The sequence below is a fragment of the Prionailurus viverrinus genome, chromosome A2 (genome assembly GCF_022837055.1).
Source record: "Prionailurus viverrinus isolate Anna chromosome A2, UM_Priviv_1.0, whole genome shotgun sequence".
Classification (NCBI taxonomy): Eukaryota; Metazoa; Chordata; class Mammalia; order Carnivora; family Felidae; genus Prionailurus; species Prionailurus viverrinus.
Window position 1 is genome coordinate 111,089,729 of NC_062562.1, and position 23,493 is coordinate 111,113,221.

General features: G+C 37.9%; 1 protein-coding gene and 1 long non-coding RNA gene across 4 annotated transcripts in view; one reads left to right on the top strand and one right to left on the bottom strand.

Moving 5' to 3' along the window:
* The window catches only part of SNX13 (sorting nexin 13), a 135,968-nt gene extending 127,142 nt beyond the window's left edge, over positions 1–8,826 (bottom strand). Inside the window, exon 1 of one of the 2 annotated variants that reach the window (XM_047841195.1) lies at positions 8,169–8,826. In XM_047841195.1, coding sequence (XP_047697151.1) covers positions 8,169–8,768 — 600 coding nt within the window. In that variant the 5' untranslated portion in view covers positions 8,769–8,826. The remainder of the gene's footprint in view (positions 1–8,168) is intronic. The other variant, XM_047841186.1, reaches the window with a different exon arrangement.
* Positions 8,461–20,378, top strand: LOC125155695 (uncharacterized). 2 transcript variants are annotated; one of them, XR_007148312.1, is made up of 3 exons: positions 8,461–8,512; positions 17,145–17,364; positions 19,751–20,378. It is a non-coding gene; the product is annotated as an uncharacterized LOC125155695 (long non-coding RNA). The 2 variants fall into 2 exon arrangements; XR_007148311.1 differs by having other exon boundaries at positions 8,472–8,540.
* The last annotated feature ends 3,115 nt before the right edge of the window (positions 20,379–23,493 follow it).

A 23,493-nucleotide genomic window follows, 5' to 3' on the forward strand; every position in this document is an offset into this window, starting at 1 on the left:
ATAATGAATTTTCTGAGGGCAGGTTTCAGATCTGACTCACCACTTCAGCACCAGAACTTCTTATGTGCCTACCATATAGTAGGTATATTTGTGTTTGGTGAACACATTAATCCACAAAAATGAAAATCCAGTACAAGTTAAAACCAAAGCTTAATGAAAATTATCCTAACAGCTTCTTCTTTCAAGAAATAACTAAGACTGACTAAAAGTTTTCTTTTGTCACAAATATTTAAGAACATGTACAAATGACTACTAAACCTCAAATAAGTAACCTTTTTCAAAATATTTTTTTAGAATTTGTTTCAAAAATTCTTAATCAGTTTACCAACTACAAGGGAAAGACATGCTCTTGGTTTACTTTTTTTTTCTTTCACCTCTTCTAACCTATTGCCTGACTCCCCTATAACTACACCAATGGCCAGGGGGGCACCCTCTTTCTCAGGAGATCCATTCATCCCCCCACTGAGCAGCTAGTGAGCCATAAACCTGGATGGAGCCTAGGACTTGAATTCACACTAGTGCAAGGCATACAGAGAAAACACCTGATATATTAACTACTAATATTTGTATAATGATTGGCAATTTACAAAGAGTTATATTCTCTGTACTCTCATTTTATCTGATCTTCACAACAATGTGAGAGCAGCTAGAAAGCTATTATTATCCAATTTTATAAAGAAGGAAACTACGACTCAAAAATTTCAAACAACTTCCCCAATGTCACATCATAAATAAGTGAAGTTGTGACTCAGCCTTATATTACTTAAGGTTATTTGTATGTTGTCTCACTACCATGGTAGGTGTAACTTGTTTACAGACATGAGGATGCATTACCACGAGTCCAGCCTATCTAGTCACTCAGTATTAACCTCTTTTTAAAGGGGTTAAGATAGTTTAAAAGCTGTCCACTTGATTTAATTCAAAGTTCCCTCTCCTCTCAGATATTTAAAGCTCTGTAATAACAGGACACCTGGGTGGCTCAGGCGGTTAAGCATCCCCCCGCTCCAGTCATGACCTCACAGTGATCGTGATCAAGCTCCATGTAGGACTCCGCACACAGCGGGAACCTGCTTGGGATTCTCTCTCCCTTCCTCCTCCCCTGCTCGCAAGCTTTTTCTCTCAAAATAAACATTTAAAAAAATAATAATAAAGTGTTGTAATATCAAAATTAAACCTGAGAAATGGAAAGCCAGTTTTAGATTACCATCAATAAAGAGAGCAATTAACGGTCTATGAGACCACAAAATTTCAAAACACATTTAAAAAGTCACTCAGGGAATGCCATAAAGTCACCAAATAGCTAGCTAGTTAGTGACCAGCACTGAACACTCCTCCCCATGATAGAACCTATTTTCTCCCTCTTCCAAAAGTTCATGCTCCCTCCTTTCCCATTATAATTCGGCTAACACGGCTTAATTCCACCTGAAGCAAAGATCCTCTCATTCCCCTTTTCTTCTCCCTTTAAGAGATTTCTCTTCATTCCATAGCTAGAAATGAAACTGAACATAAGCAACCATGAGCACATTTAACATAACCAGATTAATACAGAAAGCACACTACATAATCTGCAAAAGGCTATATATGTACTGGTAGTTACTACGTAAAGAGATGAAAAGCCAATACATTTTACAGGGACCATATGACATACAACCAATACCTGTAATCTTTAAAACTACAAACACTTCTACTTATTTCTCAGTTCTTCTCCCAAATTTAATTCCATATTTCCTCAAATAAAATAATTTTATAAATGTGTAGCAATGAACGTAACACTTTAACCATAAACATACCATAGACTGGTTAAGAAAATATTTTTTATCAATGTCGATGGAAAACTGGTCAACAAACTTTAGAACAATCCATCCAAACAACAGAGTCATATACACTGATATCTCCCTATTTAGGACCCCCAAGGATAGTTATGAACATCTAAAACCTGTATTTTAGTATTTCAAAATACCAAATGGAAGGCATGTTCAATATAAAGTTACAGGGCTTAACTAAAATGTCACATATATTTGCTTCTGCTTGCAATTCGATCAACTAGCTAGCTACTGATCAGGAGGGAAGGGGTTTATGTGTGCTGGATTAATAAAACATAATGAAAGTAATTATGAATGTAATTTATTTATAAGCTCTGAAAATCTGGAATCAAAAGGGAAAAAATAAAACAAAAGCCTTTTAAATTTCTTTTTTTTTTTTTGGCGGGGGGGGGGGGGGCCGCCTGGGTGGCTCAGGCAGTTAAGTGTCCGACTAGCTCAGGTCATGATCTTGTGGTTCGTGAGTTCAAGCCCTATGTCAGCTCTGTGTGACAGCTTGGAGCCTGGAGCCTGGAGCCTGCTTCAGATTCTATCTCTCTCGCTCTCGCTCTCGCTCTGGCTCTCGCTCTCGCTCTCTCCCTGCCCCTCCCCTGCTTGTTCACCCTCTCCCTCCCTCCCTCACTCCCTCCCTCTCTCTCTCTCTCCCTCTCAAGAATAAACTTTAAAATTTGTTTTTAATTTTTTTTTTAAGATTTTATTTTTAGGTAATCTCTCCCCCCAATATGGGGTTCAAACTCATAACCCCGAGATCAAGAGTCGCACACCCTACTAGTGACTGGGCCAACCAGGCATCCCACCCCTTTAAAATTCTTGAGAAATGGTTGGCAATATTCAATTTGGCTTATCAAAAGATGCTAAACAATATTGTATGTACAGTTACAAGCCAGTCTCATTCTAGACAGTGATGTCCTTCCACTACCCTTATAAAATCTCTTTCCTACTTTTTAACATCCTTTAAATGCCAATTGAGGCTACCATTCTTATTCTAGTTAGTAGCCTTTACAATATCATTAATTAATCATTTTAAAAATTGCTCATGCAGTTTAAAGATTAACCCATCCCAAGAATATTTCTCTTAACCAAATCAAGTCATAATTTTTTACTAAACATTTATGATGGGCAAGAAGTGTGTGTATGTGTCTTTCAAAAGAGTCCTGAACGTCCAAAGACCTTTCCTTGCTGTACAACTCATCACATCTCAGGATTTCCCATACAAGAAACTCTCTAAGTCTCTGCTATTAGGGTTCTCCAAAGAAACAGAAACAACAGGAGATATAGATACAGAACTTTTTAAGGAGATTATGAGGAATTGGTTCCCATGATGACAGGGGCTGAGAAGGCCCCCCATCTGCTATGTGCAAGCTGGGGATCCAGGAAAACTAGTGGTAATTCAGTCCAAAGGCCTAAGAACCAGAAAACTGATTTAAATCCCTGGGGGCAGGACATGAACTAAGCTGTGATGCCCAGCTCAAGCAGTCAGGCGGCGGGGCAGGGTGGGGGGAGGGGGGTGCAAATTTCTCCTCCCTCCATGTGTCCTATTCTGGCACTCAATGGATTACATAGTTTAGATAGTGAACATCCACAATGGAAGAGCAATCCACTTTAAAGAGACCACTGACTCAAATGCTAATCTCATCCTCATCCAGTACACCCTAAGAGACACACCCAGAAATAATGTTTAATCTTGACCCTCTGTGGCCAAACTGACAAAATTACCCAACACATGGTTAAACAACTTTGCCATATAATACAAATTCTATCACGTTCTTTGAGAGCAAATCACCTATCAAAAGCTATGAGAAATCCTGAAAGAACAAAGCAATTATCTTCCTTTGTGCAAATATCTTCAAAATGTATTTGAAACACAAAATTTTATTCCGTTAACAACTATTAACCTGGAACTTTTAAAAGTGCTAGAGTACATCTTTTCCCATCTGTATCATACTTGTTAACCACAAAATCATCAATTTAGTATTAATATCTAAAAACCAACAAATCTGGGTGGCAGTGACTTAACACCAACGTAAATCTTTTTTTTTAACATGTACTAATGCCTCACATTTGCACACAACTCAAACTATTAAGTTTAAACAGCTACAACTTTTCACTCCATATTTTTAAAAGCACAGGACAAATGTCAACAGGCTGACTGATAACTGGGTGTTATGCAAAAACAATCTCCTGAGTATACCACAGCTCTGGTTCAAATTCAACACATTTTCTTGTATCTTCTATAGCTTTAGTTCTCTGTTAATAATAAATGCTCAGGGGCGCCTGGGTGGCGCAGTCGGTTGAGCGTCCGACTTCAGCCAGGTCACGATCTCGCGGTCCGGGAGTTCGAGCCCCGCGTCAGGCTCTGGGCTGATGGCTCAGAGCCTGGAGCCTGTTTCCGATTCTGTGTCTCCCTCTCTCTCTGCCCCTCCCCCGTTCATACTCTGTCTCTCTCTGTCCCAAAAATAAATAAACGTTGAAAAAAAAAAATTTTTTTTAAATAAATAAATAATAATAAATGCTCAGAATAACCTTAATAGCTTTTGAAAAAAGTTTAAAAATGTGTTTAATGAAAATTCACTGATAAATATTTCATTATATTCTAATGATGTGAAAATTCAGATTTTAACAAATCCTTAAGTAAACATCCCAGACCCTAATTATGATATATGGAAATTTACACTTATTTTTTTTTTAATTTTTTTTTTCAACGTTTATTTATTTTTGGGACAGAGAGAGACAGAGCATGAACGGGGGAGGGGCAGAGAGAGAGGGAGACACAGAATCAGAAACAGGCTCCAGGCTCTGAGCCATCAGCCCAGAGCCCGAGGCGGGACTCGAACTCACGGGCTGCGAGATCGTGACCTGGCTGAAGTCGGACGCTTAACCAACTGCGCCACCCAGGCGCCCCTACACTTATTTTTAAAAAGAGAGTGGTGGAGGAAGAGTGGGTATGAAACAAATAATTTTCAAGTATACTATGACAAATAAGAGTAACATTAAGAGTAAGATGTCCTAAAGGGCAAAGACAGAAGGGGAAAAATAATTTAAACATTTAAAACAAACAAAGCTGTCATCCCTATATGGAAAATGCAAAGACACACAGATATGTCTAGCAAGTCTTATAAATATTTCAATTATATTGAGAATGAAAATAATACAAATAGAAGTCAAAAGGTTTAAATCAGAAACTATGTTACCTCCTCTTTTAAAAAATAAGGGGGGGGGGGGGGGCGGGGGCAGAAGAACCTACCAGTGCTCTACTTTCAAATCACACCAATCTATCATATCACAGGTTTCAAAGTTCAATGTACATATTAATTTGCTCAATTGAGTAATTTTTCCTTGTAGCTTAGTATGGCCCTTAATTGCTCACATGAATGGTTTCTCATTTCTGAAAAGGTTTCAAAGATCTATTTTGACAAAATGCAAAACTGAGAAGTTTCATATGAATGTTTATCACTACTGTTACTATTATGTATCTATATACTTGGCATCCCTACTTTGGTTCAAAAACAAAAACCAAAAAACCTAAACCTAAAAATAGTATACTGATGACTATCGATTACAAAAGAAAATCAATGACACATTCCATACTGAGCCACAAAAACAGCACACAATTTGGAATAAGACGACCTAGGTAGGATTCCCAGCTCCACCATTTGTTATATAATTTTAAGCCAACTATTTTAACTCAGTCTCTGTCTCCTCACCTGGCTAATGAGAATAGTATCTCCTACCTCAATGCTGAGATGCAAAAGACCCAAGCAGATAGTACCACTCACCACTTTCTAAGCATAGTATACACTTGTTGAACAAGAGAATCTTCTGTAACACAGCTCGTAACTAAATATTTTGAAATCTAACATGAATTAAATCACCTCTTCACCTCCCCTAATGCCTCCTGATCTGTGTTAAAACTAAGAGAAGCAGTAAAATAAAGTACTACACTACTAATTTTTTAGTAACCAATATGGAGTACAATTTTATATCTACTATATTTCAAAATAGGACTATTTTTCAGACTTAAAAAAAAAAAGTTAAAGCAAGAAGTCTTTCTTAAGTAATGATAAGTCTCAGTTTACCTACTGACAATATTCAGACAAGAAACAGTGTATTATTAACATCGATCAAGAGAGCTGAAAATTACTGAAAGCTAAATAGAATTCTGTACTGAGTCAGGAGATGAGATTCAAGTTTCGTATTTGCAACTAATAACTGCTTGACCTTGGACAAGTCCCTGGGCTTCAGTTTTCTAATCTATAAGATGAATACTAAAAACCAAAGATAAAATCCAAGTGCCGTTTAATCTGGGCCTTTCTCCAGAGAGGCAATCCCACACAGTAGTTAAGAGAATGGACTCAGCAGAACTGCCACTGGCTCTGCCACTCACAAGTTGCACACCGGTAGACACACATCGCACCAGAGGACACCTTATATTTTTTTTAATGTTTAAAAAATTTTTAATGTTTATTTATTTTTGAGCTAGAGGCAGAGCACGAGCGGGGGAAGGGCAGAGAGAGAGGGAAACACAGTATCTGAAAACAGGCTCCAGGCTCTGAGCTCTCGGCACACAGACCGACACGGGGCTCAAACCCACAAATCGTGGAATGACCTGACACAGAGGGACACAACCGACTGAGCACTCAGGTGCCCCAGCACTACAGTACTTCTTACTAGCATCAATGGTTTACTGTTTAAAATATTTCCCTGAAACACAAAATCGTTTTACAATACAGAAACTTAGAAGGCACAGTCCTTCCACATCAAGACACTAGCATTTTACTAGCAGACACGGAGCTCATATGACAGCATTACAACTTTTTACAACATGCTAACCTAAGCCAAGTTTCATCAAAAGATCATAAAATATCATACTTTAGAGACACCACTGAAACCTTGTTAGAAGGCTAATTGTTCTCACCAAAATATCACAGTGAAGGTAAAAATAGAACTGCTACTTAGGTCTTTTTTTTTTTTTTTTAACCTAATACTGCTAATGAAAACAGAAACTTATACCATAATCTCCGGGAATAAAATAAACTCCAGGATGCAAAATAATGTGGAATTTAAAAATATAAAGTGAAATGCAAACTATTAGAGATAATTAGTTCATTAAAGTCAGCCAGTAAAATATTTACCAGATACATCATACTCCAGGCTCTGTGCGTACATTATGTGCAAATACCAAGTGTGAACTTCCTCAGAATTAATCAAATGGTAAAGGCAAGTAAATGCTTTTTCATCACATTTTCACGCCACAAAAGCCACTCATCCACAAACGTTTTTATTTCCTTTAGGCCCAGGTAGGAAGGAAGACTGCCCATTAAAACTGTTTCCTTTCCTTAGTGCAGCCCACAAAGATGCCCAAACTAGTAGTCCCTGACAGCTGATACCAGAACCTTCACAGGACTTCAAGCGAGTAACTTCTAAGACATTTCCTCAAATCCACAAGCTGCACAATTTATCTTCAGTGACGCCCACACCACCACATAGCACTACACCTAACTGTTAACCGGGGTCAAGTATCTGATGAGATCAATTTAATTCCTCCCCTGAACGTATTGCTAGTAAGGAACTCTACTTCTTCAAAAAGTCTGCTTTTTGCAATGGACATCAAGCACTAGAAAAGGGAAACTGACTGGCTAGTCATAGTTGCCCTACTTCCATTTCAGGTCCAAACGAGGAAAAAAAAAAAAAAAGCTGTTCCACGGAGAGTATCAAGGGAGCCTTAAGCAAATCAAGAGTGTAGATGCTAAACTGAACTTTCTGATTCCTACGATTTAAAACGGTGACAACGGGTGGGGGTTAGAGGGGGAGGTGAGATAACTGGGCTATCCAAGTGTGGCTTGAGAAAAAAGGTCCACTTCACGAAGTAGTCAAAGTAGGGGGTAGGAAAAACCGGTCTGGCCAAGTGACAAACCCAGGATGCTGACCGAGCTTGGAGGTGGAGGGCCCTGGAGGCCAGGGACCGGAGAAGGGAGATCTCGGGCAAACCGTAGGGGAAGAGCAGCACCAACGCAGAGACCGACGCTGCCACGGAGCAGCGTGTAAGGGGACACCACGAAGGAAACGATGAGTTAGGAGGTAGCGACAGCAAGAGGGTGGCCAGTGCCACGGGCGACGGGCAAGTGGCAACTACGAAAGAAGAGGCACAGCAGCCGGAGGTGGTGGGACTCTGTTGAGTCAGCACAGCTCCTATTCAGGGGGCACTTGTAGGATGCCCGTTGCTCTTCGGGCCCCGGGGCCCGCTACGGAGGGTCGGGACCGCGGTCAGGAGAAACGCTGTTCTCGGAAGAGCTGGCGCCGGCCCCTTCCCCATTTCACAGGTAAACACTGGCCGCCGTCGCCGCTTACCTCTGTTAACATTATTACACCCCGGGGAAGTGAGCTCCTCCCTAGCCTCGCCGCATGGCAACAGCCGTAGCAGCAGCGAAAACTGCCCGAGCCGCCGCCAACGGCCGAAACAGCTCCTTCAGTCGTCTCCCGGGCGGCGGCTTTACTCGGCTTCGCTGGCTTCCCCCCGGCCCGGCTGCTCGCGACGGACGCGCCGCCATCTTGGAAGAGCGACGTCCGCGTCTCTCTGCGACGTGCGCTTCCATTGGTGGGCGCAGGAGCCGCCGGCGACTCGTGACCGTCTCCATGGCGCCGGCGCGTGGGGAAGCGGAGGCGGGCGCCTCGCGGCCCACTCGGCCACCGCGGTGAGGCCTCCGAAGCTGGGTTCCCAGGGTAACTTGCGATTGCCGGTAGTAGAGACGGGGCCCAGTGTGAGGCCGGCCCGGGAGCGGGCGCGCTCGCCCTCCGGGTTGGGTCGTCCTCCGCGGCTCGCCGGCGTAGGCCGGCCCTAGGGTGGAGTGAGATGGGCAGAGGCCGAGCCTTCGACTGATGGCGCTGCGGACCTCGCGCGTCTCGGGAACTGGGAGGCAGATGTCCTGTAGACAAACTTCCCTCTGGCATTTCCTTTGCACAGCGGCGACCGAAGAGCACGCGGAGGCTCGGTTCCCTCCACGGTCTGGAGTTAAATATGATCTGAAACTGCTCCTCACGCAGTCCCTCTCTTCTTGAACTTTGACAGAAACTTTCCTTTCTCCTTAACCAATCGTCAGCGAGCCCTCTTTTGGGGTGTGCGACAGGTTGTAGAATTGATACAGGCATATCAGCTTTACCCAGGATCCTAGCACTTAGGACGGTCGCTGATTAAGTGATTGGCCAGCACCTACATCACAATGAGATCTTAGTTTTGCTTTTTCTAAGAGACCTCTTAAAAAAAATAAAGCCACTTTTGCTTTTTAGCTGTCATCTTTTACAGCTCTACTAGCCCCTTGATACAATGTGTCTGTGTATCAGTGTGAGCAGATTTCAGCAAGTGGCATTGTAGCTAGTGCCAAGTTGAAATGGGACTGAACTCTGGCCCTCAGTGTGCATTCTAAGAAGCCCCTGAGACTGACACCATTCTGAATCTACCGCTAGATGAGTTACAATATGTGGAGTTAGAGGCAGTCACTTCTACCTGAATTTTAACGAAAGTAGTTTACCTGAACCTGCTGTCAAAGCGTGTTGTTCTGTTGTGTGTTAGAAACTAGTTTAGAAGGAAATTGAAGATTTTCAGGTTTGATATGCAGAACCCTTCCATCTTTTTTTATGAGGGGTACAAAAGCACTCTGAAAACTAACGTCGTTCATTCCCCTTTTCCCGAATCTCCTTCCTTAACAACGGTGCTATTCTATAAAATGAAATTTGCTTAATACATTACTATTATAGTCTCAAAATATTACAAACTTGTGTTATCTCTATTCTATTGTATCCTCCCCAAGGAAACAAAACTATTTAGGTAGTCAGGTAAAAATTCAAGAAAAACCCTCATTTTGCCCGATTCAACTAATTGAGGCAAAGTAGTTTTTGTTTTGATACACATCTGATACATAATTTCCGTATTCCTGGGCCAGCAGAATTCTGACCTCTGCAACTAGTATTACTACTAGTTTTACTACTACTAGTAGTACTACAACTACTATTACTAGTATTGACAGATTAAGCCATGATAGGAAATAAGATTGGAAAATACTATCTGGACTAAGATATTAAGGGAAACTAAGAGATACTAGAGACAACAAGGAAGCTGGAAAAAGATATTGTTCCAACCTGTAAGTAAGAAAATAGAGAAGGAGACTTGTTAATATTTAAGATACCAACTAGTGAATTACAACTGTAATTTAGGTGTCTAGCCTAAGTATTTAACTTTTTGCACATATTTTCCCATTACAGAAGTAATACATTTTCACTTGGTCTAAAGGTAGTAAAGTAAGTGTAGGCATTACTTGAGTTTATACCAACCTGTAATACGACCCGGACATGCTTTTAATATTTAAGAGTTTATCTGCAGACCTAGGAGAGAGAAAGCCAAAATCATCAGCTCCCAGTTTTCTCAGCGAGCGTCCTTTCTGTGACCTAAAAAACCTTATGCTAGCTAGCCTTGCAGGTCTCTCCTCACATCCACTGCTCTGACCTCATTTCTACCAGGCACTTTGTCCCAGCTTTCCTGCTCCTATAACAGCAAGTCATGTTCTTGACTTGGGGCCTTTGCACTGACTGCACTCTATCTAGGAGGATCTATCCACCAAATACTTGCATGGCTAGCCCCTTCACTTCTGTCCCATCCCTGCTCAAATGTCATCTTTTTAAAGAAGCCTACTCTGACCATCCCATTTGAAATGTTGCCTGTCTCTATCCTCCCTTCCTTGCTTTAGTTCATAACTCTTACACTTTCTAACAGTTACTCTTTTTCTTATTGTTTGCCTTCCTTCCATTAGGACATAAGCTCCACAAGGTCAGGGATTTTTTTGCTTTGTTCATGGATGTTTCCTCAGCACCTGTAATATAAGAATACTGCATGGCACATAGTAGACACTCAATAAAAATTTCTTCAATGAATGGGTAAATCATTTCCTAAAAGACCTCAAAAGGAAAAAGCCTAATTAAAGTTGATTTTTTTTAAATGTTTATTTATTTTGAGAGAGAGAGAGAGAGAGAACATATGAGCAAGCAGCTGGGGGGGGGGGGGTGGGTAGAGAATCCTAAGCAGGCCTTGGGCTGTCAGTGTAGAACCCAACATGGGGTTAGATCATGACCTAACTGAAATCAAGAGCCAGATGCTTAATGGACTGAGCCACCCAGGTGCCCCTGATTTAAAACACAATCTTTACTATTGAAAGGTTAATTAAAAAAAAAAAAAAATTGACCATTATGTGTTCTTATTTTGCAATTATGGGGGAATTACTTTTACTGTCACTAGAATGCTAGAGAAAAGTTTATGACAGAATTGTGAGCTATGCCTTTTCCTTCACCTAGCTCATTGCTGATATTTTAAACGGTGGTAATGGGATAGGGGATAATAAAGATAAAATATATTCAAAACAAACCTTTATCTTGGGCATGAGTTAAAATTAATTGCTAGCAAGGCAAGCAGAAACTGATTAAGGTATGCCATTTTGGTGAGTTATGGAAATTGAGTTATATAGTTGGGAAAGAGAATGTTTACAAAATCCACTAGCTTAAAATAAGCACCTAATTTGGTACAGATTACAGTCGCATTCCATGTAGTCTTAAAAACATCATATCAGTTGTTACAGAGGAAACCTGGGACCAACTGATCTGAGACGTAGGGTCCTTTGGCTATCAATCAGAAATTCAAAACAAAACAATCCGTCTTAAGAAACACATGATAAGGATATTTACGTGGCTGTTACTGCAAAAGGTTTGATTCCCCAGTAGCACTGTCCAATCTGCCCAATTAACGCAGGAAAGGATGACAAAAGAGGTCAGAGGCAAAAATCAAGTGTGTAATGCTTTTCAACAGGCCACTGCCAGTGATTTCTAAACCCCCAAGCAACAATTTGGTATATCCAGTTTGCCTGGATATATCAGAGGAAAAAACTCTCCCAAGTATTCAGGTTGTCACAAATTAGCTACAATTCTTTTTGAGAAACTGGAAGAATATAGCATCAAGGTTTCAAGCAAATCACACCTATCAAACAGTTGTTACTTTTTAATCTTTTGGGGTTTTGAGCCATTTTATTAACTGCAGTTTCCTTGTAATAAAATATCGTCAGTGTCAACTACACCTCTACTGAACATTAAATAGTACTACACATTCATTAACAAAGCCCAATATCAAAGCCAGTGAATTGGCGTTTAAGTAATGTACTGCCAACAGAGAAGACACATTCTAAGAACAGTCAACAGCAGGATATCCTGAGTCTTTGTTAAAGCTTTAGTAACAGAAAGCTGTAAACAGCAGTAAGCAGAAATTTCAGGGCATTTAAGAGTGATCTGAAGTCTAGCTTCAAATAGCCCAGTCTGTGCTTTTTTCTTACATAGTATTTTTTGAGGAAATACTGAGGCAACTCAAGCCTAAGAAACAAACAATATGAAGTTTTCCTAACAATAGATGCAGCTATAGCAAAATAATAATGTTGACATTTCAAAAGTATAAGATCACTGGCAACCTCAGCCAACAGTTTTTGAAATAAATAGTTTTTAAATAAAATAGTTTTGTTTTTAACATCACAAAAATTAGACCTAGAGCACTTTTCAAACATTTAATTCTCAAATACGAACACTATTTTTCAGTACCTAGGATGGGCCCAAGATGCTGTGGGAGGCATTTTGCATACAATATACTTAACAGTTGAAGAAGACTTTCACAGTAGATCTTATTACACTTTGAGGCCACGACAAATTTAGTGAATCCAAGTCATCTATCAAGCACATACGCTATCAACATCATTTATCACTGTTAACGCTGGCTTCAATCAACCTGGCTGAGGTAGCGTGTGTCAGACTTCTCCAGTACAAAGTTACTTTTTCCCTCTTTCCATATTGTTCTACTCCTTGGAAGAAAGTCACTATCAGCAGGCCAGACACCATCAGCAGGGAATTATGAGGGTGGAATATCTACTTAAATGATTTGAAATTATTTTGCATGGGAAATCTTTCTCTTCTTCATTTTTTATTGATTCAATCATAGGAGTAAAGATTCATAGACCTTTATTTTATACTTCAGGTTAAATCCAATACTCTTATTTTGTTGCTCAAATTGTCTATATTTAATGTATACCTAGACATATACATAATGTCTGTGTATAGTGTAATCTATATTTAATGTATAAATAGTATACATAGTGTTATTCAATGTATGCATGTAGAATGTAGTCTATATTTAATGTATACCCAGACATATGCATAGTGTCTACATACAATGTATAATTATATGTAGTCTATATTTAATGAAAAAATATATGTGTGTATATATATATATAGTTATATAATTCCGTATAGTTGTATAATTCTGAATTATATATGTGTAAATACTGTATCTTCAAGTATATTAAATGAGTTAATCTTAAAAATTAAAGTTTTTCAATAATCATGTCCTCAATTTCTTATGTGAATCATAAGAATTGTGATTAGCCTTTGACCTCCTTTTTTTGCCTTTATCCCAAGGAGGAAATGAGAAAAGGAATCCGTGCTCATAGACAGAACCCAATATGTCCCCATATTTAAGGCTTAACTCAGCTAGTTCCATTTTTACAGAGTAAGGGTGAAATTAAACACTGCTAATCTATTGTTCCCTACTTTAATAGCTTAACAACTAAGGTAAAAAAATAAGATCATTCTAAAAATTACTATTGTTTTTAAATGGTAATATGTTAATTGGTACAAAGTTAATTTGACCTGCCTTCACCCTTGCATGTACAGTGATCCTTCTGTTTTTAATAAAAATTTTACATTTAAACCTATTAGTAATAGACATACACACAATTAAATTGAAGAGATATTAGACATGTGCCCCATAATATTGACTGTCGAATGTAATGAATATGAGCCTGAGAAGATTTACATTGTGGTCCTGTCTTTACTATCAAATAAGATTAAACCTTGGAAATGAAAATCCATCATTTGTTGAGCATAGTGTCTTTTTCTGTAAAGCTAGGAGATTAAAACATATAATTAATTTAACACTAATATACTGTGTACATGGGAGGTATTATTTGAAGCATTGGACAATGTCCTCTGTCTCAAGATCAAACACTCTTTAAGTTTTTTTCAAGTTTAAAACTGGTACTTAATGATAGCAAGTAAGTTGCAGTTCATTTTCCTATCACTTTACTCCAACGAACATACTCATCATCACCGTTTTCAAAAACCTTGCTACAGAACAGAGGCACACTCTGCTGTGAACTGTTACGCGTATGGTAATGAACTCCTTGAATTACCACCTTACCACTTAAAATAAGACACTTCCTACCTTATCATGGCAATGTGTGTAAGTATCCACGAACAGAGAAATCAGCAAACATGTCAAGGAAAGTCCTGGGCTATAAAAAAAAAAAAAAAAAAAAGCAAATACTCAAATAAAAGGAATGTGAAATCAGGCTATTTATTCCTGAAATCTATAGGGCATTCACTTAATTTGGATGGATAAGATTTATCTTGTTCACTAAATCAGCAAAATGCAGAGGGCTTCACATTTTATTTTTAAAAATAGATGTCCTTTTTGGGTTTTCCTGTTGCTGGGGAAGTGTTCTTTCTGTTGCTAACAGAGCTAAATGTTCTGCTTTGAATGGGAAATGTTTGTTTTTATTGGTAGGAGTAGCAGAAGGATGAATGAAGGAATCCATTAAAAAAAAAAAACTGTTTCTGTAAGCGAGATGTCTGCCTTCTGGGTAAAGGAATATGATTGGTTATTTACCAGATTCTTTAATAGAATCATGAAGTTGGTTTATTTGTTTACACATCATTTTATTCACTAAAGCATAAATGGACTAACTATCCAAATTGTAAAGATCACAGGATTATAGAATTCATACTGAAACATTTATTACCACTGAACTTCCAGTGGTTAGAAGGTACAAAGAAGACATTTATCATCTTTACATTTTTCACCTAATGTAATTTAGCTTCCAAAAAAAGGGGGTAGGGAAAGAAATAAATGAGATCTGGCTTTCCCTTCAAATCTTAGTATCATATAATTAAAATGCAAGCCATCTTGCCCTTCATCTTGGTATATATTATTTGCACTGTTTAGGGCAGGAAGCTGATGGGGGAAATATCACAGGCAAGCAAATAAGTATAAAATATTAGTTTGATATATACTGAGCTTAAAACTGCATGAAAAATGGCCATTCTGGCTATCCTAAATTTAACAATTACAAAATTATTTTTAATATAATTTTGTTAACCCCAAATTAAGTTCTATGTTATCAGTACCTTAATTGTGTTGTATTACTCTGTGAAAGACTGTAGATCTCCTAAACAAGAGCTTTTACTTTGTTTCAAGCTGTGTCTCTGATTAATTCATCAAATGTATTCTTCATGGTTATGCCAGAAATTTTCGTTACACTGAAATTCTGTGATGTGAAAATGTAATTAAGTTTCTATCTTCCAAATTTGATTTTGGTCTTTAGAAGCAAGTTTTTAATCTATGAACCATTAGCTTTTGGGAAAGAGGGAATATTTCATAATATCTGTCTAAATCATTCTGTGGCAGATGATGCTGTATTGACCTAGTCATTTCATTTTCCTCTGGGGATTGAAAAAAATTACAAATCCTGCCTGTTTAGGTGGGGTTGTGTAACTAGCTCAGGCCAATGGAATGTAGCAATCCTCCTCTCTCTCCACCTTCCAAGGTGACCTTGGCTGTTGGTTGAGGTAATAGATGGAGGGAACCACACAGGAGAACCCATCTATTAGATCAAAAAAGAAAAAAACTTTAGACTTTGCATGAGTGACAAGTTCTTTCGTTGTTGTGAGTTGTTGTTATCACATCTAGCAATATACACCCCAAATAAAATACTTTTTAACTCAACTCACTGGGAGTATAAAGTGTCTAACCTGAGAAATCCTTACCCTCTCTTCTGCCACCCAATTCCCGGGATGAGGGGACTGTTTTAAGTGACAGTACTTAAGAAGAGCCTTAGTAGTTACACCAGTTTTTAAGTAGAACTACTTCATCAAATCACAACCTAGTGTTACACATTAAACACACACACATACACACACACACACACACACACACACACACACAGAGTATTTCTGGGAGAGGTGGACAGGCTGAAGACCCTGTTTCATCCGGGCTACTCAGAAAAGAAAACCAAGAGAGTTAATGGAAGAGGAAAAAGAGTGAATAAAAGACCAGCATGAACCAGAACGAAGGACAAGTTCCTCTTAAAGTAGTAAGAGCCTTCCCAGGGAGTTCCAATATGCATTATCCAAGGATGTGGCAAAATTGGGAACTAAGGAGGTAATACAGTCAGGTGGTTGGCTCGGGAGTTGTATCAAGGAATGACTTTGGTTAATTGGACTGTGGGGCAAGTTTTGCCTGGGGATGCCTTACAGGTGCTCCTCACCCTGATCAGGAGAGTCTCCCACACTCAGGAACAAGGGAACTAATGTTATTACACACCTCTGTGCCAGGTGCATTGGGTATCTTGTTACCTTTACACCTCATGGTAAGTATTGTTAGCTAAATTTTTTAAATGAGGACATTGAGACTCAGAAGTTTATTTAATTCACCTCAGAGTTCTGTGCTAATAGCAAATCAATTTGAGTCTAGACTTTTCAGATTTGAAACTTTTTTTTCCTGCTATATTTCCCACACACTCAGCCACAAATCTAGGAGTTAATGTGCCATTTGAATGTCCAATAAAAACTCTCTTTTTCTCAAACATTTCCTGCTTGTTGCAGCCTAGATCTCTTCAGGATCTCTTGAATTAAACTATAATGTATCTAACAATAACTTGTTTTTCCAGTTTACCCTTTCCCCCCTCCCTCATAAAAAGAAATAAGGGTATGAACCCTATAGAGTTTTATCTGATTTTTTCTGTTAACTTGTCAAAATCTAACCATAGTTCTACTCTAACGTAAACACAATTTACCTCTCCTGATAGTAAAAGTTAATCTCATGTTTTTATTGAATTTTTCTCATTGATTGATATGCATAATACATTCAGCTAATTTCTCTGAGCCCACTTGAGGCCTCTTTATCACTGACATCATGCGATCTTTCTATGTCTGCCTCACGCCTATTGGCCTCTGGCTCATGCCGGGCTTACACTGTAACCTAAGGGGATGGTATCCCGTCTGTGTCTTTTCTTCTGCCTTCTTTCCCCAGTGAAGTACCAGACTTGAGCTGTGTAATTTCTCTTCTCCTTCACTTTTCACCCTCAGAGACCTATGCTTTTCCATTTTCCTAAACCAATTGTATCCCTTCTCCTCAACTGTGTCTGACATTGAGAAGTCTCTCATTAATCAACTCTTTCTCTGTCTCCTTAGGCTAACCCTTAGTCCCTAATGTCCTTATGACCATGGTCACGGGCTGCCTCTGAGCCCCACTGGAACTGAAAGGGATGACCTGTGATCTGCAACCACCAGTAAGAACAAACTACAGAGTACAGTTGTGCGCTAACTTCAACAGCATGTCTGTTTTGCTGCAGCACATGGACATTTATGAGAAGTTAAGTCCAGAGTTGATTTGCAAAGTCCCATTTTGATAGTAAGTTTATTATCAGTTTATTTCTGATTTTTCTCCTAAGCCCCAGATTATCTTTCCCTTATTTATTAGTCTCATTCATTATCCCTTTTCTTTTTAACCAATTCGTTAGAAATATCTTTGGAATACTGCATCTCCTATAATCGTATGTTTTTCATGGCTTATTTTAAGAAATACACTAAAATTCAAAATGTATGCTAGCTAAAACTGATAGGTTTTCACAATACAATGTTTAAAAGGGAGTAATGCCCTCCACAAGACAAAATAATTACTAAATGACACAATTACTATCCAGTTTTCAACTTAACTTATTCAACAATTACTCTCATTTATCCATATCATGTATTCCTTTAAAGCACATGAGAGTTTTGAGTTGCTAGAAAGCTAGTAAGCAGATGCTTTTGTATTTGGTGCTAAAAATGTAAAAGTAAAGTAAAATATCAAAGGTTTTCTCACTGTTCTTTTTCTTCATTCCAATTTTTTGGCCAAATTATTTTCTCTGAAAGATGGCAGTCTATCTGAGATAAAAAGTGTATTTCTAGTGTTCATTGTCCCACTTTGTCTAGTATAGTTTTTTAGAAGATTATTAGAATATGAAAGAGATTCTGATAGTTTATAATGCAATGAAGCAAAAGTGAGATTTTAATCACACACATTGATGAAGGAGCAGAAAAGTCTTGCAGAGATTCTGCTTTGGCTTCCTTTTCTAACTAAAATATAAAGCTAATGGAAATGACACATTTTGTAAGTGTGATAAAATAGGTACCTGATCACTTGCCCTAATAAAAAAGAAAATGGATTTGAAAAATCTAAAATGGTGAATAATCTAAAACTTGTCAAACTGTAAAGTAAAGCCATTCAAATTTGAGCATGTTTAATACTGGATATCCACCGGTATTACTGAGTACACTATTTTAGAGAAATCATAGTGATGCCATAACAGAACCTTAATTTTACATTTTAGCTCTCTATTTTACAGTAACTTCAAGTTCTATTTATTACCTATGCTTCATAAAAATCATGCAAAGCATCACAGAGCTGGTTCAGCCTGACTCATGAGCTAGGGGCCAATTGTTAAAATTTGTGGAATTTTACTCGCCAGTTTTTAGATACAATCATTACCAAAAATTAAAGTATATGAACTTACAATTAAATAAATTATATGTAAAATGAAGGCCCTAAATACTCAAAACAATCTTTGCTTCCCAACTATTTTACTACTTTTTACCACTACCTGTGTTTTCGAGGTCATTTATGTTTATTGCGTGGGGAAAAAAAACTATAGAATAGTGGGCTACTTCACATCTCTTCCTAACTCTTTGTTCGTGATGTCCTGGTGATAGCTGGAGACCAGCTGTGGAGGGAGTGTTTACACCAAGGAAATTGGTAAATACTACAAAATCAAGATGTGAGTTACTGTTTTGCTGATTTTCTAGAGTTAAGGAAGGGATCAAGAACATGTTGATAATGCATATTAAACTTGAAAGGTGTCATGACCAACTGTTACATTGTAAATAACACACAAAAAAATTTGAGGAACTATTCTAGTATTCAAACACTACTATCCATTTCAGGAAGGAAGTTGCTCACACTGTTGACAAATGAATGAACTTCTGACATCTTACTTGTTAAAGAAAAATAAAATATCAACCAGTGTTTGTGCACACTTGTTTGTCAGTTGCAATCACAGTTGAGCTAGAATACAAGAATTCAGCAAAAATCAACAAAATCATTAGAAGAGAGTTAATTGCCTATATGCAAATAATAAACAATATTGAACGTTGTATCTTTTTCTATATTCTTTTTTTTAACGTTGATTTATTTTTGAGAGAAGGTGAGAAACAGAGCGTGAGTGGGGGAGGGACAGAGAGAGAGGGAGACACAATCCTAAGCAGGCTCCAGGCTCTAAGCTGCCACCACAGAGTCCAATGCAGGGCTTGAACTCATGGACCACGAGATCATGACCTGAGCCAAAGTCGGATGCTTAGCCAACTGAGCCACCCAGGTGTCCCCTGAACATTGTATCATTTTAAATAAATTGTGTGCCACTCATTTTCTGGTATTGGTAAAATCCGTGATAAATCTATATATACCTATAAATATATGTGTACCATTTTTTCCCCCTGAAGAGCCACTTAACCAGCTTACCACTGTTGAGCACTGACACTCTGACCCCCTTCACACAGTCTCAGTTCAGCCATTGGTTGACAGTTTATTCTTCCTCTCCTCCAACCTCACATTTGATTGGTTATGACTTGTAATAGTTCTCAAAGGTTGAGAAAGGTAATTCCTTCTTCAGCATCTCTATTATTTCAGATTCTTGATGTGGAGACCCAACAATGTCATTTATAGTGTTTAAGGTGACCCATCCTCTTTCTTTTGCTTACAGACTCTGCCTCCCTTGCCACAGAAGTGGCCGTGGAACTTGCACCTGATTAATTTGAGCAACAGTGATTAGTGAATTGACAAGTGATATAAGCAGAGATGGAATCCCTTTCTGGCTTTGATACTATGTATGTTCAGGATACTATATTTTTGGGGTTGCTAAGTAGAATCTGCTGGCAAGTATGTTCTGTGCCACATAAAGGAGGCATATCTGCAGAGCAGGAGAAACTGATATTAATATGTCAAGAGAAGTAGAGACAAGCAGAAATGAGCAGCAGAAAGAGTATGTTCTGGGAATGTTGAGTTCCCAGATCCAATTCTTTCTATAGGCATTACTTTCTGTAGCCATTTCTTCATTTCTATGAGTTATTTCAGTATCTTCCTAGAAACATGGACCGCTACATTTACCTTTGCCTTAAAATAACATAAACTGATTTCCTCTTTACTTGTAATATTAGAGTCCTGACTAATACAAATCCCTATGCAGTTAGTGGGTGGGCTTTGGCAAGTCTGCAAACTGCATGAAATTGTAAGCAAGATTTTGGGTTCGATTCTAAGTGCACTTTGCACCCCCGCCTCCCGGGAATAGTTTTGTAGTTTGCCTCAGATTCAAAAAAGACCTATAAGCCCCACAAAAGCTGACTTAAGTTAGTATGAATAAAAATAAACTAAACAAATAGCTTTCTGTGTCAGAATTTACTCAGAATATACCATACCAAGGTGGTTACATTCACCTGAGTTTGGATTGGAGTCTGTCTTTGCCTGATGTTTTTAAACTAGATTCTAAGGCTTCCTAAGAGCTTTAAATACCAAAGACACTTATTTTTCATTTAATTCCTTCCTTGTTACTTTCTTCACGTACTAGCCTATTTGTATATGTGTGATATTGTTAGCATATTTCTCAAGAGAGTAAAATGAGAGGCACTCGCTATTCACTTGTCAAACATCAAAGAAGATGAACATCTAATAAGAAGCTGCTATCTATATTCTAAAAAACCTTTAGACTTGACTTTTATCTACCTTTGGAAATAACCTTCAGGAAAATAATAGGGAAATAGTATTATGCATTAAATTTAAAATTGATAAATACAACTCAGACGTTTTAAGATTACTTTCAAAAAGACTTCTGGGTTAAGAAGCCAGTGAAATTAAGTTATAGGGCAGAAAGAATCTTTATTGAGGAAAATTAAAACTGGACACAATATAAATGAGAAAACAGTAAAATATAAGAAATCCATCTTGTTCTCTTGTGTGTTAGCTATCAAGTGGAAAATAATTGTATGTGATAAAAAGCAAAATAAAGTGTTCCCAATACTATGTATTCAATACCTTTACTTCAGAAAAAGCTAAAGCAATTTCATAAGATGATTTTTGTCTAAGAAAGTAATTTATTGCTTGGATAAGCATGACACAGAAGGCTGTGCAGGCCCCACTTACCTCACTGAAGCAATATTTTGTTAGCCTTTGTAACAGTTCTGGTTGATTGTACCTATTGCACCAGAAGAAATTATTTAAATCTCATTTAAAATATAACGGCCACAATAAAGTAATGTAGTCAAGGTTTCTTTGAAAATATATTTGGTTTGAAAATTAAAATGTGGTACACTGAAGTTTCTAAGAACTAAAAATACTTTGTCATCATAGCCAATAGACAACATTATAAATATCCTGTCAAGGCTGAAGTGAATAATGTTTAAGGCTTATACTGAATACAACTAGACTGAGATATCAGGTTAACTGGTGAATCTAATAATGAAAGTTTAGGAGCTAAAGCTATCAAATCAACTGGACCATTTTAACAAAAATTTTACCACATTCCAACTTTACTTTGAGATGAAATTTAGTGTTGCTTCTCTAATCATGTTAATCATTAAGTTCCCATTGAGAATGATTCACAGATGCACAGAAAGAAATTCTATCTTTAATTCTAAGGCTACAGTAGGTTGTATCTATTTAATGGGTAGTCAAGCTAGTCTGACCTTTAAGGCTAGCTCACATTCTTGGAGTCTACAATTGTCTTTACAAATATTTCTTATACTATTGGCTATATTATTAATCCAAACGTGTACAAATAGATTAATAGATAAGCATGAAATAGAAAGGTATGAAGGCCCCGATGACCAAACAGACAATGTTTTGCCATCCTTTAATTTTTAGCTAAAATAAACGTTTGGGTACAACAAGGCTAAGAGATTTGCCCCTGGATGTTCCTGTCTCCGAAATCCAGATTTTCATCACAGTTCATTATAGAAGAAGTGCAAATGAACATGGCTGTAGGTGTTCAGCTCCAAGAATAAAAAGTTAGACATTAAAATTCTGTTTGGGAACAAGAAATATGTGACTCATTATTCTTTATCATATACTTATTTATATATTCATTTCTTCCATGAGATGCCCTACCGTGACACTAAAAGTAGTAATTTATCCCAAAGCACCTGGGTTAGGCACCCGACTCTTGATTTTGGCTCAGGTCATGATCTCCCAGTTCCTAAGTTCAAGACCCTAGTTGGGCTCCACACTGACAGTCTGCTTGGGATTCACTCTCTTTCCCTCTCTCTCTGCCCCTCCCTCTACAAAATAAATAAACTTTAAAAAAAGTAGTAATTTATCCCAAATTAAACAATAATCATGAGTAACTCCCAAATAGACAGTCCTTCCGAACAAGGAGACTGAAAGAGAGACAGCAAGTGGGAGAAAGCCATCCGAATGTTGCACCAGTTCAAGCTGAAGGACACAGGAGGACAAAGATTTAACCCATTATGTCTAATTTGTAAAATTCCACAGTCCATTTCAGGTTTAAAACTCTATCTCTTCTTTTTCCAAAAGTTCTACTTCTCCCCTCCACCCCAAGCATTAAGACCATCTTTTATACCCCCCTCCAAATTTGAAAGTAGCTGAGAACTTAAAAAGAATAAACCCAATAGGCACAGAGGGAAAATATGGGTCTCAGAGTTGGTTTGGGATAGGTAAAGAATATTTAAAATATTTGTGTAAACTGCTTAACAAAAGTAGAGAATTCCTTTCTTCTTAAAACAATGTAGCACATAATTTTGTCTAACAGACAACCGATTGTTCTCTGATGGTAAAATAATTATGAAAATACCAGGAATTGACAAATGAGTTAGATTGCTTGCTATAATCAATATAGCTACAGTTTGAAAATAAGATGTGGGGTGAGGGGGAAGCAGGGCAGGAAATTTAGAATTTTTGTAGGACATCATGGTTTTTTCAGTCATTGACTCTTGATAAAGGCCAATTTTGAATTAGTTTAAAAATCAGAGACCAATAGACAGCATTATAGGATGCAATCTTGGAAAACTTCACAGTAAATATTTTATTAACTCTCTAGATAAAGACAACTTTCAGGAAGGATACTAGTGATGGAACACTTTCTATCGAGTAATAGTTATACTGTACACAACCATGGGTTTATGTCTTTCTTGTCTACTAAATTGAGCTCCTTGAAGGAAAAAATGCTGTCTTCATATCCACCACTCCTATACAAAATGTGACTCAAATGTTCATGTAATTGTTTAACTTACTTACTTTTATCTTGTATGATTATGGAGCATACACTCAAATGAGAGTTTATATTAGAATCACTTTTGAAGCTTTTCATAAAACAGATGCTCAGGAACCATACACAGGCCTACATATGTTGAAAAAGCTCAGCAAGTTGGTACACTAATCCAAGTCAGGAACAAGGCAAAGATGCCCGTTAGCTCCACTACTGTTCATCTTGGAGCA